The sequence below is a fragment of the Haliotis rufescens genome, unplaced genomic scaffold (assembly GCF_023055435.1).
Source record: "Haliotis rufescens isolate VD_foot unplaced genomic scaffold, xgHalRufe1.0.p SCAF_4, whole genome shotgun sequence".
In the NCBI taxonomy this organism is placed as follows: domain Eukaryota; kingdom Metazoa; phylum Mollusca; class Gastropoda; order Lepetellida; family Haliotidae; genus Haliotis; species Haliotis rufescens.
This window is the reverse complement of record NW_025964112.1, coordinates 20,221,946-20,240,407: the sequence shown is the minus strand read 5'-3', so window position 1 is coordinate 20,240,407 and position 18,462 is coordinate 20,221,946. Positions and strand designations below refer to the sequence as shown.

Genomic DNA, 18,462 nt, shown 5'->3' with positions numbered 1-18,462 from the left:
CATAAAACCAAAATACAATTAATTTAAACATCCCAAGATTATCAAGTGACAGGCAGTCCACTCACAATGTGGATGTGTTTACAGTTAAAGCACTTAAGAAGATCAAAACAAGACTGGACATTGTTATGAATATGTACATTTTAACACTTTAAATATTTTAACTTAATTAGTTTTTAGTAAACTAGAAACTTATGGTATCAAAGAAACATTATTATAATGGTTTATAAGTTTGTTTGTTGTTTAACGCTGCACTCAGCAATATTCCAGCTATATGACAGCGGTCTGTAAATGATCGAGTCTGGACCCGACAATCCGGTGATTGACATGAGCATCGATCCACGCGATTGGAATCAATGACATGCATCAACCAAGTCAGTGAACCTGACCACCCGATCCCATTAGTCGCCTTGTAGGACAAGCATAGTCGCCTTTTATGGCAAGCATGGGTTGCTGAAGACCTATTCTACGCCGGATCTTAACGGGTGGGTTTAAAAGTTATTTGATGTATAGATACCAAAATGGTAACTTCTTTAGCACCACCTTATCTCTGCAAAAAAACAATGAGATGTAAGACTGAACATCATGCAAAATCCTTTTGACCTAATTAGGTGAAAAAAATTAAGGAATAATCTATCTGAATGAATTAAATCAATTGGCTCATATTCAAATTTTCCCAAAAATTTATTAAGCACTTACAATTGCAAACAAAACGGTTGATTTTGCTTGATAACTGACCACCAAGGTATGTTTTGTGTAATTATTATGTATATGCATTGATTTTCTCCTGTTGATTTCTATATAGGGAGAGGTATTGAAATATGAGTTGTCATGTTTACTGATCCCAAGTTTCAGTCGAAATAAGGATATGTTTAAACCATTTCAACTTATCATTCGTTAATTTATCATTAACTTCTCAGAAGGTTATCTCCTGGACTGAACATTCATATGAATATGTACATTTTGACATTTTAAACATTTTAAACATTTTAACTTAACATGCATAAGTATGGTAATGAAATTGGTTATCGGTACTCCTTTTTTCTTGTTTTATTTGCGTGGTCCTGGAAGCTCCAAATCCCGTGCCAGTGAACCGTGTCTGAGCCCTAACTGGTCCCAGCACTGCAGGAGGAGTTTTCCTCCTAAATCTCAAATTTGGCGCTCCTGGGCTGGCACCATTTACGTAATGCATCATTGATACCCGTGTTTCGTGTAATTTGTCATGCTCTCTAAGTCTTGACATCATCAAACTGTGGGTACTTCAAGATAATGTGCACGTTCCTATTACGTTTTACTGCATTGTTTCATTAATCAGCCTGTGTTTCAACTTTCAAATTTAAGGGACGAGGGAGCCACCTGGTTTTGTTTGGTGCAAGTGAGTCTTGTTACTTAAATCGAGCCCTGATACAGGTTTCAGTAAGAAGGCTAATTAAACTGGGTTTAGCCTGTTAGTGTCACAGCAGTGCCCTCTATTCCCTTGAAGGAAGAATGTGCTGTGAATGTCGAGGTGAAATTTAAGATTTTTCACATATTCTCAAGTGAATTCTTTGAATGTAAGTCTGTGGGGATTTCGGTTTAGAATAGGTCCCAAGCAACAGATGGTGATTGTAAGTTCGTAAAGTAATGGATCAGGTGGGCAGGCTCGGGGTCTTGATGGATTGCAAGCCATTGGTGCCTGATAGCGTGGGTCATTGCTCCTGATAGCAATCACTGGATTGTCTGGTCAAGACTTGATAATTCCAGGCTGCTGCAATAGAGCATGATTATTTGCTGTGTGTGGCATTAAAAACAATACAACATAAGGTGAATGCTAAATCTCCTTACCATACATAACTGTAGATAGGCCGATCTCATAGCTAAGCCAAGGTATTGAATTGGACCTTGAAATCTGTATCAAAATGCTTTGTCCGGTCCATAAGTCAGACAACCAACCAACCAACCAACATCTCATCATGATCCGTCATCGGAAATAGATTATCAACAAATCCTGAATTGCTGTACTGAATTACACAAGTAAATCATGTTGTTAAACTATCTGGTAATAAGAAGTGTTCATTGTATATCTGGACTTTTTTAATCTCTTTTGTTAACTATCTTCAAAATTTTATTAAATAAGTTTACATTAATTTCAGGGGAAATCGTGTGTCCCTCCAATACTGACAACTTCCATTTACCCTGTTCCATAGGGTCTGCTTTACCACATACCACCACAGCACCAACTCGCATTGTTCACAGGAGCCACGATCATATTACCACTATTGACGCCTTGAACAAACCTTAGTTGACCAAGAATGGATACATTCATCATAACTGCCATAGTCATAATCTTCCTGTATATAAGACAATGCCTAGTGTAACAAGAAATACAATTGAAATGATAAATTACTTGACCACTGATGTTTAATAGCAAGTTAAACATTCTATCTCTTGTCTGTTCACCTGAAGCGATACAAAGAAGCTTTTGACTAAAAGCAAAATAGTTTCATGAAAGTGTAACCTTTAACATAAGCCAGCCTCTTTCTACTGAATCTTTTATCTGGTCCTCAATATCCGGCATTCCTACAGTCTTATACGGTAGATGGTATTTCAGTGTGTTACCAGAGCAATTTTTGGAACATCAATTATGACAAGAACCTTGTTTTTCAAGGGATGTTTCTCTGTTTCAGATTTGATGTGGCAGATCGTCAGTTTCACTCTATCCCAGGCAGCTGGCAGTCACTCTATGAAAACCCCAATGATGTGAAAGAACTCATTCCTGAGTTCTTCTACCTTCCAGAGTTCCTTATGAACTCAGATGGTGAGCTGATTTGTAGCATTGTAAAGAACAATACTCACTCACTCACTCACTCACTCACTCACTCACTCACAACCGCCTCCGTGGTCTACTGGTAGAGCGTCCGCCCGGAGAGCGGAAGGTCAAGGGTTCGATATCCGGCCACGTCATACCAAAAGACATTAAAAGATGGTACTTGTTGTTACCCTGTCTGGCACTCGGCATTAAGGGGCTAAAACAAGGACTGGTCGGCTCGGAGTCAGTATACTGTGTCTGAGTGGGGTATTCATGTTAAACTGTGGCATGGTATCTCAGTGAGCTAGCACTATAAATCGGCATCAGTCCGGACTAGTACAAGCAGCCACACAAACACACACACGTACATGCACGTCGCTATATAAGTGCAATAATCTTGGATGCGATGTTAAACCCCATTTCACCTCACCTCACTCACTCACTCACTCACTCACTCACTCACTGTGATTATTGTCATTTATTTGAATTGATAAAGTGAATTGTGATCGATCAAAACCTTGATAGCTGGATCAATGAAATCTGAATCATAACAGATATCTAGTTCTGTTCTGTCAGGGCTAGAGTGCTAACACGAGAATGTCCTTCAACTGTTTCCTTTGTCTCCCAGAGTTTGACCTGGGTCGTCTGCAGCTGACAAAGGAGAGAGTTGGGGATGTAATTCTGCCGCCCTGGGCGTCCACACCCGAGGAGTTCATCAACCTACACAGGGAGGCTCTGGTATGTTCAGCCCAACTGTGTGATTAGTGAAGGGCCTTTTATTTCATTACTTGGTTTGCAGATTTATTCCTCAAAAACATAAGGCCAGTAGTTGTGAGAAAACGTCATCCAAATTTTCCCTTGTATTGTGCAATAGCAGACAAGCAGCCATGTCTAATCCTGTGCAGTGTAACACCCAATACCTGTTCTATATATGTGGAGTCCCCTATGATGTTAGTATAATGGAGATACTGATGGTAAAGACGCTGTCTTATCCTGACATAACATCGTGCAATCTCCTTCTTGGATTCAGTCATATCACACAGAACCCAAAACGTGCCTCTTCTACATCCAGGGCAGCCGTTGCCCTTGGTTACCAGTCAGTTATCTGTTCATGATCCCTCACTTTCCTTCTCATCATCACAGGGATAGCTTGATACCCAGTAGGGGGCCAGACTAGTGGGCCTTAGACTTGTGTCAGGATAAGTATACTAACATCATGAATATCCAAATTCATATCAATAATTTGTTATCCTTTTGTATATATATATGTTGTGAATACTAATATCATGAGGATACAAATTTTACTTTCTCTAATGAAGTCATCTAATGGTTTCATATTTCCAGGAGTCTGAGTTTGTGTCTAGAAACCTCCATCACTGGATTGACTTGATATTCGGCTACAAGCAGAAAGGCCCAGCTGCTGTGGATGCTCTCAATGTCTTCTACTACTGCACCTACGAAGGTCAGTTTCAGGTTTACAGCTTGGTCAGGCCAAACAATTGGATGTAGGCACTTTCCAAAGGAATCATGGTGCCATCATGAGAGTTAAATTTAGGAACTAAAATACAAGATGTAACAGATAATCTGAAATTTTTTGGATTTTTCCATTTGACACCTTTAGGTGCATTTTCCTGTTGGTATTATGGGTGTAGCAGGTTAAATATTCCCAGGCAATTTTAGTTTCCCAAGGGAAAAACATTTCATGGTAAATTAAGCTTTGGACTTGGTCTAAAGTTCCTCACAAGTTCCCCTATGAAGTTACAAATAAGTTAATGTTGCTGCTTGTCAGTGTAGAAGATATTACTTTAGTGCCTCATGAGCACATCTGTCAAGCCCACTCTTCAGGTGTTGTACCATACTGTAAAACAAATATAGCCATTCCCTTGAGAGGGTAGAGCGTACTAGCTTCAGCGACAAGAGTTAAATTTTTCATCTCTACTTTTGACAAGTAAGACTACTTGGACCAAATAAGAAAAAGGAGAGAGTGTATCAGAGAAACAACATATATATTCCATCCCGAGGTGGTGCATCCTGCTGCACTGTGCAGTGTAAGTTGTCTGTGCTGCAGGAGCCGTGGACCTGGATGCCATAGAGAATGAGAAGGAGCGGAAAGCCCTGGAAGGGATGATCAACAACTTCGGCCAGACACCAACACAGTTGCTCAAGGTCAGACATTATTGAACACCTAACTTCATAGCTTGAGGTCAGACGCTATAGCTCTGTACATAGGCTGTGAACTTTCCTACATTATGATGCATTTAATGTGTAACTTAATTGCTTTGTTTGAAAACAACAAAGAAATCATCTTCCTGAAGCAAGAGAGTTAACTGACTACAAAAGTTTTCACCCTTGCCGAACTAGCTTGGAATTATGGTGTTATATTTTGGCTGGACAAACGAGTCTTTGCAAATAAAATCAATATCTGGTATGTAAACTGCCATGCAGATTTCGGTCGATTGCAGGATTTGCAAAACATGTGTACCCTCAACTTAGCGTCAACAGATATTTTCCTAATCTTTTCATGTTTTTAATCAAGGTGCTCACGTGATTTGATGCACTTCGCAAAGTAAGATCCGTTTTATTACATTATAGATCTTGATTATTGATCAAATTGTCTAGACTGGTTGCCGCCATTTTGTTTGAAGCAAATGCAAGTGATATGAGAGGTGGAATCTAATTGGTCAATAGAAAGGACATAGAAAGGACATAACTCTTAATAACCACTGGTGGTGCATCGATCGAGCCCAGAAATTCCAGGTTCAAAACTTGACTTTTATAGATAGTTAACTCCCTTGCCACCAGAAGATCAATAATGATCAATTACAAAAGTTTGCCAGATTACCATGATTATTAGTATGGCAGCCAGGTCTGTACCTTGGTAGATTTGTTTCCAGGAACCACATCCAAGAAGATTGGCTCTTGATGATGCTGTTACCAGGGCAACTAAAACTGGGAGACCACTCAGCATTTTCAACTTTCTTTCCCAATTGAAACCTTTCTTTGTAGAGGTGAGTATGCAGCTTAGGAATATCTTGAGTACAGTGTAATGGGCAGTAGGGACAGAGACTGCTGCAGTAGCCAAGTTGCCTGCACAACTGAAAGAGGAAATTGTAATGTGTCAACAGTGTATGGATTCATTGATTTATGTTGATGAAAAGATTTGTAACTGTTAACTAAAACATGAATCAAATCTATCACTGATGGAGAAAATGCATGCATATTGAAGGAATGTGAGTTGGCTATGTAACAATCATTAAAATCAGATCTTTTAGTCCGCCAGTCATCAAGTTCTGGGAAAGAGCAGGCAAAACATTCAGAGGACCATATCTGTTTTCAGTGTCTCAAACATGAACAGGATTGGGAAGTTATGAATGGACTATAATAAAAGCCAAACTATTATGTTGTTGTGGATATTTTATTCTCCTTGTTGTTTCTGAGTGTCATGTTTTGTATCTCAAAAATAAAAGTTCTTAATGGAATATCATAAAGACCACACTATTATATTAATGAGGATATTTTATACACCTTGTTGTCCCTTGGCATCTACACCAAAAAGTTTGTACAATTGAGGATTTGTTTGTCTTCTCTGTGTGTTTTCTTTTGATAAAATCCTACCCATAATTTCAAAATCTAGATGGTAAAGAAATTAAGCCAAATCGTGTTAGAGAGCTGTCATCTGATTGGCTCAACTTAGATTGCACTGTCAATGTCAATGATTCGACCCCCATAGGAGGATTCAGACGTTCCTACAGAGAAGTATTGTATCGGACCAAACAATCTGACCCTAGTGAGGTTGGCTGTGTAGCTTCCACATGTATGATGCATGATGGTTATCTGTTGCAGGTGTCCAATGACCAGGACCCGATGGTCTACGTGAACATCCCTCGCAGTCAGTTCCGATCCATCATTCAGCATGGCATGCCAGACAACATGGTGAGACTTATACACTTATAAGGAAGAGAATATATGGATGTCAACTTCTTTATTATGAGGAACACAACTATCAAACTATGAGTACTATAATTACTGTGAAGTGTTGGCTTCCATTGTCTATTGCAATTCAGTGCCAATTATCTATTGGCTTCCCATTTAAGTTTCCTCCTTTTGTTATGTTATTACTTTTGTTGTTAGTACATGTAAATATATATATGTTCTCTGCCTCATAGCATTTATTCACCTGATGAAGGAGTAAGCATAAACTCCAAAACGTTATGTTCCTCATAATAAATAAGATGACATCCATATATTTTCTTCCTTATGTGTAACACTAGTAAATGCCTTTCAAAGACTTGATATGGACTTACAGTCTTTGTGATCCAAGCCAGGGAGCACACTCAGTGCAGGGCATGTACACCTTGTGGGAACTAGGTAAGATAAGGTCCCCAGCACTCTCTTGCTTGTTTGAAGCAGCGACAAAATTGGATCACATGGTCATGCTCCGTAATTTAGTTGATTGCCTGTCATCATAGCCTGACAGCATAGGACGTTGCTCATAATGTCCACCACTGGAGTATCTGGCCCACTCTATTAATTACAGGCCACCGTGATATGTCTGGAATACTGCAGATAGAGGTGTAAAACAGCAAAGCATTTCCTTACATGGAACTTACTGCCTGTGCAATTACATATACCAATTTAACAATGGGAGGTTAATAGTCACATGCTGTTAATGACTGACTCTGACAGGCAGTAAGTGTTTTGTTTATATTCCTGATCATCACATGATAATACTAAGTATTCCCTCCTGTTCTCTTCAATTTTGCAGATTACAGTGACTGAAAATGGCATAATTGGCATGCATGGCTGGCTGCCATTTGACAAGTCAATCTCCAACTATTATACATTTGAAAAAGATCCGTCCATGTTCAATGCCAAGTGAGTGACAGAAAAAATATCCACTTTTTAAGATTTAGTTCTGTTTGAATGAAGATACATGTTTTTCTGTATTATGGGATTGGTGGGATAGCCTTGTGGTTAAGGTGTTTGCTCATTATGCCGAAGACCCCGGTTTGTTTTCCCACATGGGTATAGTATTTGAAGCCTATTTGTGGTGTTCCCCACCTTGATCTTGATGGAATATTGCTAAAAGCAGTGTAAAACCATACTCACTCATTCATTCTCTTTGTATTATGATGATTTAATATTTTGATGCGTTCGTGTGTGAATAGAAAATTCTAAATGTTCTTCATTATCAATAGAGAAATGTTAAGAATGATGTTCTGTGACAGCACTGAATGCTATGTGATATGCTTTCTGTCTACAACAGAACCAAGAAGAGAGTTGGAGGCCCATTTGCACCTGGTATACGAGTAGTCCCGAAGTTGTTTGCAGTGTCACATGATGCTAAACTGTTGTTCAGTGTGGGTTACTGGGACAACAGTCTTCAGGTCTACCATCTTGGGAAAGCGAAGCGGATCAACCATATTGTCAGACACATTGGTAAGATTTGAGAGCATGGTTATGCATTTTTGATTGCAGTGATATGGATTATAGATGTATGCAAACATTGCGTTGACATATATTTTAGTGTGTCCGTGAAAATGGTCCTGGAAATCATTTTACAACAAGCATTAGTAACCATGCAGTATGTATGTGGTTCCGCTTTATGATCTAAAGAACTGCAAGTTTTTGTGCAGGTTTGTACCCTGCTGAGATCTGTCGGTTGTATTATTCTTGCGAATCCTCTACCTCTATTACATCTTTGCCATAAATCCTGTATTTTGGCTTCAGTCGGACCTAACTAGATTTTCAGATTTTCAACAGAAGTCTATAGTTTTCTTAAAACAGACATATTAAGTCAATATTAATAGCTGCTAATTGTAGTGATGATCGTACTCACGTAAGTATAAAGCTGGTATGAGGTGTTTGTGAGGTTGTCATGAAGATTACATCATGGGACAGTCCAGCAGTTTGATGGAGGACCATCATTCCCGTACAGGCTCGTCATACACAGGCAGTCGTCACAAGCCGCACGGACCTTACTCATAGCGGAGTCCTGGACACTAGTGGATGATGAATCGCACGGGGAACACGTTGAGGGTATGGATTATGACGAACGTCCACCTCTCAGGAGTTACCCACTATCATTCTGAGGCGGAATCGGACCTATATGAGGAGGTTAATCAGTCTGGTGATTCACCCCAGCAGGATTATACACAGAGATACAGCTTTGTGGAACAACTCATTGAGGAGTTATATCACCTTATGCCTGCACTCCAACCTCCAGGATCAGGCACATCATTCCACCGTTGCAGACATCATATGACGGTATATCCGGAGAGACTCCTATGAATATTAGGATGGACCAAGTTGGACTCATCCACAGCCTGCTAGACACCATAGTCAGAATGCAGGAAGACTTTCTCTCCACCCAAGTCGATCTGGATGTCTTCACAGCTTCTCTAGGGACAGCATCAATCTAGGGTTTGATCATGTCACAACCAATATCTGCTCCCAAGATGTTCAACGGCAAATTGGGACATGTCATAGCTGAGGTCAGACAAGATACAACTGAACGATTCCAAGTATCAACCATCAACCTAGCTGCCAAGACACATGGATCTTCCTATCCCCCAAAGTGTTCATGGGATCAGAAGGACTCTTCATATAAACAGCCACCTAAGAAGAAGTTTGTCTATTAGGTGCAGGATGGATTAGGAGCACCTTGAGTATCAACTGCTTCTAGTACTAAGTGCAGATGACCGGAAGTGATGTCAGAACTGGAAGTGATGTCAGAACCGGAAGTGAGATCATAACCAGAAGTGACGTCAGCAGGAGAAATAGTATTACAAGGCCCATCTATTCAGGAAATTAAGTCTTTTGGTAGAAATAGACCATAAGAGATGTCATTATCGAATAAAAGGGACGTGGCAAACCGGAATTGGCATCAGAACCGGAAGTGACCGAAAATAGTGCCATAAATCCATTTTTTTAACGAGAAACGTCATTTAGTAGATATAGAACAGAAATGACATCATTATTACGAACAAGATCAGCAAATATAACGGAAATTCTAGTGAAGGTACCACATATTTGACTGATTCTTGATGCTTTCTGATTTTCAAGTTCTCAGGAGGAATTCTAGAGGAAATGATCTCAAGTCAGGATTAGAATTAGTGATTAAATGGTTTTCAGAAGAGGATTACTGTCAATTATTCAGGGAGTTATTAGAGGCAGATCCCGCCGGGTCCCTCTGATATATTCTGGCAAAGATGTTATAGAGGTAGAGGATTCACAAGAATTATCGAACAATAGTTAGCATTGTTAATCATTCTAAGAATACTTCCTCCGTTACATCAGAAGTACTCCCACCCACCTCCCCAATTCTTCTACCTCAAGTGGTTAGGTGTTGGAAAGAAGTGAGGTTTCCTGCCATTACGCACGTCATAGCTTGGGTTGCTATAGTGCTATATTGGGAACAACTAATTGTGTGTAATCGACAGTGAAGAGGACGTCTGTTGAAAATCAGAAAATTTAGTGTGACTGAAGCCAAAATACAGGATTTATGGCAAAGATGTTTGGTGTTGATGGGGAAAGGGCGCAGTTTGTTGTGCAGAGTTGTCACTGGGTCACTTTAGAAACCTATGATCGTGGACCCTTGTGACCTCTATGTTAACCGCTATGTACTGCCTATTTCAGATATTGTGACATGTTTGGCTCTTGACTACTGTGGCAACCATCTCATCACTGGTTCCCGGGACACGACCTGCATGATCTGGGAGATTCAGCAGCAGGTTAGTCATCAATTAACAATGTCTAGAGTGAGATATGTGTTTGCTCAAACTTGAGCTCATTCTCTACTGATGTCACGATTGATTTTAACAACCACACGCTTATGACAGATGTTAGAGACTTTCATGGTTGATATATTTTCTACCTGATATACTTCCTGTATTCCCCTGGGGAATATTTCCCAAGGTCACTCAGTATAAACAAAGCATCAAAATAACTTGAGTATTAATGATTTGAAAGTGATGAAACCAGACCCTCTATTGGGCGACATCAAGGTGACTCAAGGTCGAATTAAAATAGATGCTTCAAATTTCATGAAATTTCAGATTAATTTATTAAATATCAAAGGTTTTTGTAATCAGTTAAGATTGACTCAAAGTATCTAACTCAACACCTAACATGTGCCATGATTGTGTCAAATGTTACAGTTTGCTAGTATGGTATGTAGAATGTAAGACAAATTTGTAACATGTAATTGTCCCCTACCATGGTATGGCTGGGACATGGCTATATGCAGCACAAACACCTGCTTGTCACACTCAATCCCACATGTAGGTGTTGTTGTTGTTGTTGTTGATGTTGTTGATTTTATCACTGCTTCCTGTAAATCTGATGTTGCACTCAATCACATAATGATTGATAAGGCAGTAAATATGAAGGTACTGATGACACCTCAATGGCTGCAGGGTGGAGTCAGCAGTAACGTGTACAACAAGCCTGTCCAGACTCTGTATGGCCATGATGCGGAGGTGACCTCAGTCCACATCTCTGTGGAACTAGATCTGGCTCTCTCAGCCTCAAAGGTAAGGGGAACAATTTTCCCCCGTATTTGTGTCATTTATTTTCACCAGACTGATATTTTACAGTTTAGACTATGTACTGTGTGAGGTTCTAAAGTTCTAGCCCAGCATTAGGATTGAGGGGAAGAATAGGTTCCCAGTATCTGGTAGTCAGATTTGCTGACTTGGCTCTCATGGCATAGATTGGATTATTTAAACAGTGTTGTAATATAAAAGGAATATTGCTGAGTGCAGTTATAAACAACTTCACTAAACCCACTTAAAGTTGCCATCTACTGAAACTTGGTCGGCTCATCAACATTTAGTTTTCAGGCAAGGAATTGCTCTTCAGATTGTCAAAGAGCCTAAAGCTATGTCGCAAAAGCAAATCTTTGTGGTCCCATTGTTGGACAAAGTGAATTCCCAGCTCATTTATCATTCCTGACGTGATTGGTTTTGATGTGATGAGTGTTGCTGTATATGCAGGATGGGTCAGTGATTATACACACAGTAAGGAAAGGCCATTACATGCGGACACTCCGCCCTCCATCTGACCCTGGGTCAAGGCTTTCTATTCCCATGATGCTGGTGTCCGAGATCGGCCAGATTCTGTTATACTGCCAGGAGTACACCGCCACATGTGAGGTAAGTTTAACACCAGGGCTGTAGAGCTCGCGTTTCAATCTATATTTTGTTTCTAACTTTGTTTTAATTGTACAGATTTGCCCTGAGGCTTCAGAAAGTTATAATACCTGTACATCCACAGCACCGATACTGACAGTGTTAACACCTGGTTAAGCGTGGAATTAGCTAGTCCTGGCAGTTGGCGTATGTTAATCCAGTTGTTTTTTATAGTAGTACCAACAGTATTCAGGTGCTTGTAAGGCAGGTCATGTTATCTTTTTATAATGCAAATAGTACAGAGGTGCTTTAGGAAACTCCAGGGGTATATGACAATGTGTGTGAATAATGCCAGGCTATTCTGTTGTAAAGCCAGTAGGACAGTGATGCTTGTTGAGGTGTGTCCCAGTGTACTACCAGTAGTGCACAGTGTTCAAAATAAAGCATGAAAGTCCAGGGGTCCTTGTCATAACCCTAATGTTAAAGTTAAGGATTTAGGAGACCCAAGGATTCAAATACCATAAGTAAAGATCTCAAGGACCCTAGGACACGCCCCCACCCCGACAACACCCCCCACCCCAAAGTTAAGGATTTAGGAGATCCCTGGATTCAAATACCATAGGTAAAAGACCTCAGTCAGTTTTCCGGGTGGTTCATTATGACTTGTCTTGAAAGTTACGTTGATGACGAGAGTTTTTCCTTTCACCGTCACCACTTTGTTTCAGGAACGCTTCACCTTGAACCTGTACTCTGTGAACGGCAAGCACCTTTTCACGGAGGATATGCGCTACCCACTGGGACATATGGCTGTGGCAGGACAGTACCTGGTGGCTGGGGACTGTCAGGGACACCTTATGTTCAAGCAGCTTTTCGGGTAAGTGGTACATGGAATTTTCACTTCATTTTCATAGAAAATTACCATGGCTAAAACATTGTCTGTTGCAAACTGACCATCTCAGTGGTCTAGTGGTAGAGCAGCTGCCCAAAGAACGGAAGATCGGGGGTTTCTATCTCGGGCCACGTCATACCAAAAGATGTTACTTGTTGTTACATTCTGCCTGCCAGCATTACGGGGCAAAAACAAGGACTGGACAGCTCGGGAGTCAGTATACTGTGTTAGAGTTGGGTATTCATGCTAACTACGGCATGGTGTCTCAGTGGGACTATAAAATCGTCATTAGTTCAGACTGGTACAAGCAGCCATACACATGTAAATGCACGTTGCTACATAAGTGTAATAGTCTTGAACACGAGGTTAAACCTCATTTCACCTCACCTCACCTGTTTCAAACTCTATCCTTAACAGTTTAGAATCACTGTACTTCTTACTTTTTTCAAGACATTAACTTTGCAGTGATTATTCTCTGCAGCCATCTAAGAGCATTAACATCTTTGATGGATTCATTTTATCGATAAAAAAAGTGATTTGTCAGTCCCTGAAGGATTCACAGTCTACAATCATATGATTCCATGGCTTAGATGTTTAAGACAACTAAGTGTGCTTGCCTCCCATCAGTAACAAGATCTGGTACCGAGGTGACATTAAGCCAAGCCAACAATAACAAACACACCTTTGGATCTTTCAAAGCAGTATTAATCGCAGTTCGTTCCCTCACAGTCACTCACTCAGTCTACTAACAACCTCCTTCTGCTGCAGCCTGAGGAACCTGACCACCCTTCAGCTGCTTGTCCCCATCCACTGTCTGACTGTAACCAACGGCAACAGTCACATCCTTGCTGGACTTCGTGATGGTAAACTCATCATCGTCGGCACCAAAGGCAAGCCGGAAATACGATAACAATGCTCTGAACTTCAGTGGCCAAGTTTCAACAACCAACCAACGTGAATTGGTTGTAGAGGGCATCTCATGTGACATGTCAGCCATGACGTCTTCATGACACCAGAACAGGGGAGCAGATGACAAGGCTGTAATCAAGAACAGACAATTCATTAATGAATATTTATTTGTCAAAGTGGCATCAGCATAAATGGCTAGGCACTTATGAACCAGTAATAAACATCTGTGTCAGTGGAAGATGTCCAGTGGTAGAATCCAGTGTCGAACTGGTCTTGTGGTGTAAAATGTTAACAATAGCTTTGACAGCAACCAGGTTTTGTAATGTCCAATGTGAACAATAGTTTTTACAGCAACCATATATTGTAAAGGTCTTCTGATATCTGATGTTAGCATTGGCTTTATTAGCAACCAGGCTTTATGTCGGGTATAAGTTATAGCTTTGACAGCAGCTAGGTTCTGTGATGTCCAATGTGAAATATAGCTTTGACAGCAACCATATTTTGTTATGTCAGATATTAGCAATAGGTTTGACAGCAACAAGGTTTTTTTGTCCTGTCAGATATTAACAATTCCTTTGACAGCAGCAAGGTTTTGTGATGTCTGATTATAACCATACTTTGCCAGAACCTAGGTTTTGTGATGTTCACTGTGTCAGTCTGGTTCTGTTATGCATTTCATAAATATTTTATTTTGGAAGATTATAACAAACCTAGTTGATTGTTTTTTTGTTTAAGACCAATGGAAAAACTGCAATAACACTGTACAACGGTTGGTAGCAGCATGTTTTGTGATGAGTAAGAAGTCAATGTTGACCTGAACATCAACTGGTTTTGTGATAAATATTGTTAATGTCAACTGCAATAGCAATGTTTTGTGACAAGAAAAATGTTAGTGTAGTGCAGGTTACAGAACAATTCTGTGATGAATGTTGTCAATAATTACTACAACGTGATACTGTCAGTGACTGCACCAAAACCATCACTTTTGTGATATGTATATTTCAACATTATCTCCACTAATGGTTGAGGTCAGTGTCATTTATCTACTTTGCGCCATGCCAATTTTTTATGATTATTTTTTTGAATCGGTGCCAATGATGGGCAGTGATGCTGTACAAATGAGTGGTTGAATGTTTTATCTGTTTAAGCAACCTATCAATGTGTTTCCATCCAAGTGTCCTTTTTACACTCATCAGCATGTCAAAGGTTATTACAAGAAACTACAGCAACACTCAGTTGTGTTTTTGTTTAGTCTTCAGTGTTCCTGGATACAACATCACAATGATTCTTTAAGGGTTTGATATTTAAACAAAATTAATCAAATGAAAATGAATTTATCTGAACATATAAAATTGTCCCAGATGGGTTTCTACTCCTGTACCGTAGACTGGACAAAGCTAATACAAGGTATCAGATCATTCACTTTCATACGTGGGGACCCATATGTAGTCGGGCAGTCTGCCAACCATATTTCCTTTTTTGAACTTGGAGCATGAAAGCAATAATCGCAAGACAACAAGAATTTATCATGTTGAAATCTTAAGTTTTTCAAAATATTTCTTTCTATAATATTTGGAAGTGTAAATCATCAAGAAGCAATTTTGGCAGCCGTGATAGTGTGCCATGTGGTTTCCTGTATGTATCTGCTCAGCACGCCTCAATGAACGGTTCATCTGTCACTTCTCCACTGATATGTCTATGTCCATGAACGGTTCGTCTGAGTCCATATTTCAGCGACATGGTATTACCTGTTACTATGGCAGGCTACTGTTCTTCCCATGATCTGTGTTATTGCTTTTCAAATAATGCACATATGGCAAAGTTCAGCTGGTTATTGCTGCAGGATGTTGTTGATATTGATGTATGTAGCTTCTGTAAAATATGTCTATATGGTTATATGACTTCTAGAAGGATGTATTCTGTACCCTCCATTGTTTCACTTGCCGTTGTACTTCATAGTGCAAGATCAGAGTTGCAATTGCAATGATACTTTTTTGTAATACGTTTTTTTGCATATTCTCAGAAATGGGACTGCCCTTATGTTTTGAACTCTCCTGACTGAAAGTCAGGTGAGCTTATGTCATGGCCTGGTTGTCGTGATCTAGCCAACAGAACCACTGGACCAATGAAGCTGAAACTTCACATGCTTGTTCCCAACAATGTTGACACCGGAATTTGTCGAAGAGGTTCAAATCCAAGTACCAATATGGCTGCCACTGTGGGCAAATTGACAAATATATTTATGACTATTACTCTGCCATTTTCACTTCAAATGAAATGAAATTTGGTGTGTACCGGGTATGTTGCTTGTAGGGGAGCTCAACATGTGTTCCTTTTTTTGCTATTAAAATTTGACCTTTGAACTTCAATCATACAAAAAAAATGTAAACGTTCTATGGCCATTGTTCAGCTTTCTTTGTTCAAAATGTAATCAATTTAGTATATATGTAGTAAATAGTGGGGTTCATCCCATATGTTACATTTTTCATGATATTTTAAAATTTGACCTTTGCATTTTTGCCATGCAACTAAATTCACTCAAAATGCAATTTCTTGCTCTGTAGAAATTGTCTCCTCAGAAACCAGGTTTCAATGTATCACAGCAGCCTTATTAAAACAGTTTTTTTATGGATGTGACATGATCGTTTTGTTCGGAATGTAATGGAATTTAATAACTGTTTAGGTAGTAAAGGGCATCAAAACATATTCCGATTTTTGCGATATTTTAAATTTTGTTATTATCCCCCGCCGCTCGAAAGCGCGAAGCGGGGGATATAGTATTCACGACCGTCCGTACGTACGTCCGTCCATACGTCCCACCTGTTTGTTGCCGCGATATCTCAAGAACTAAACACTGGATTGTCTTCATATTTGGAACTATGGTGTATATACAGACTCCGCAGACACCAGTCGGTTTTGGTGACCTTGATCCCATTTTCAAGGTCACAGCAGACAAATCTGCTTTTAGAGTTGGAAAACGGTGTTGCCGCGATATCTCAAGAACTAAACACTGGATTGTATTCATATTTGGAACTATGGTGTATATACAGACACCGCAGACACCAGTCGGTTTTGGTGACCTTGACCCCATTTTCAAGGTCACAGCAGGCAAATCTGCTTTTGGAGTTGGAAAACGGTGTTGCCGCGATATCTCAAGAACTAAACACTGGATTGTCTTCATATTTGGAACTATAGTGTATATACAGACTCCGCAGACACCAGTCGGTTTTGGTGACCTTGATCCCATTTTCAAGGTCACAGCAGGCAAATCTGCTTTTAGAGTTGGAAAACGGTGTTGCCGCGATATCTCAAGAACTAAACCTCTCGATTGTCTTCATATTTGGAACTATAGTGTATATACAGACACCGCAGGCACCAGTCGGTTTTGGTGACCTTGACCCCATTTTCAAGGTCACAGCAGGCAAATCTGCTTTTGGAGTTAGAAAACGGTGTTGCCGCGATATCTCAAGAACTAATCGCTGGATTGTCTTCATATTTGGAACTATAGTGTATATACAGACACCGCATACACCTGTCAGATTTGGTGACCTTGACCCCATTTTCAAGGTCACAGCAGGCAAATCTGTTTTTGGAGTTGGAAAACGGTGTTGCCACAATATCTCAAGAACTAATCGCTGGATTGTCTTCATATTTGGTACTATGGTGTATATGGCGGGGGATATTTCGTCACTCTGTGACAAATACTTGTTCATTCGGCCTTTGTATTTGGACCATGCTCTTAGTTTTCTCAAAATGCACTTAAGGTTCTCTAAACATTTTCTTGTTTCTCTAAACTTTACACATGTGCCGCTGATGATGAATATTTTACCTGCAGCAATATTGATTTCGGCTCGAAATGTAATCTGATGATCTTAAATTAACTCCAAATATATGTTTGGCTCTGATGACATAATTCTCTTGATGTAACCAGGCTGAGGAAGCTGAACTTTAATATCTGTTGTTCTCATTATGATGACATCATATTTTGTTCCAATCACTAGGATATTAGTGTGTGTTTTGTGAGACAATTGGAAAATTGTTTGGCATAAGAGAAACTATACTCCTTAGAATTATATTAAGCTCAGAATTTGAACTTTGTGTCAAGTAAATTTTACTGTTGTGTATTGCAACAATGTTATACAATAATACATTCATTCTTTCAGATTTTCAACATTAATTTAATTACGTTTCATATTTGTTAGTTCATTTGTCCACAGTATTTATGCAGAAAATATTTGCAATGCTGACAACTTTTGTTTAATGTTTGGACATTTGAATTTGTCGACTACATACATATCCATGTGAGCTACAGTGCGGTGGCACTATTTTAAAGTGTATGCTATTTATGATTTAACACTGAACACATCCACCATCTCTCATTGATGCTTAACCATGAATCAACTTCTCAAAGTCATCTCAGTGATGTAATTCTCTACAGATAGCACATGTGTCAATATTGGCAATAAAGCCTTTTTGATGTGGACTAGTTCCTGATAGGCAAAGACCTGCAACATCTTTACATGGAAACAAGATTGTTGTCCATTTAATTAATCCTCACTATCTTTCGTATAAAAATGTCATATTCTTGGTTACTCAGATTAAAAACATGTACAATGTTGTACCTCTGATCTTGTACATTTTACCCGTTTGCCAAATGATCAAACATTTTGTCTTAGAATGTGTTGTTGAGTTTTTGAGGCAGATTGTAGAGATATTTTGTAAAGCCTTCTGTGATTGTCAGTAAACTG

General features: G+C 39.5%; 1 protein-coding gene across 2 annotated transcripts in view; it reads left to right on the top strand.

The window, feature by feature from the left end:
* LOC124132135 (neurobeachin-like protein 1) overlaps nucleotides 1-16,448 on the top strand; it is an 89,002-nt gene extending 72,554 nt beyond the window's left edge. For both annotated transcript variants that reach the window (XM_048382117.1, XM_048382118.1), the window contains 13 exons: nucleotides 2,664-2,794; nucleotides 3,414-3,523; nucleotides 4,130-4,247; nucleotides 4,854-4,951; nucleotides 5,680-5,793; nucleotides 6,629-6,718; nucleotides 7,551-7,660; nucleotides 8,052-8,224; nucleotides 10,424-10,518; nucleotides 11,203-11,319; nucleotides 11,782-11,940; nucleotides 12,642-12,790; nucleotides 13,574-16,448. In XM_048382117.1, coding sequence (XP_048238074.1) covers nucleotides 2,664-2,794; nucleotides 3,414-3,523; nucleotides 4,130-4,247; nucleotides 4,854-4,951; nucleotides 5,680-5,793; nucleotides 6,629-6,718; nucleotides 7,551-7,660; nucleotides 8,052-8,224; nucleotides 10,424-10,518; nucleotides 11,203-11,319; nucleotides 11,782-11,940; nucleotides 12,642-12,790; nucleotides 13,574-13,715 — 1,606 coding nt within the window. In that variant the 3' untranslated portion in view covers nucleotides 13,716-16,448. The remainder of the gene's footprint in view (nucleotides 1-2,663; nucleotides 2,795-3,413; nucleotides 3,524-4,129; nucleotides 4,248-4,853; nucleotides 4,952-5,679; nucleotides 5,794-6,628; nucleotides 6,719-7,550; nucleotides 7,661-8,051; nucleotides 8,225-10,423; nucleotides 10,519-11,202; nucleotides 11,320-11,781; nucleotides 11,941-12,641; nucleotides 12,791-13,573) is intronic.
* Nucleotides 16,449-18,462: the final 2,014 nt, after the last annotated feature.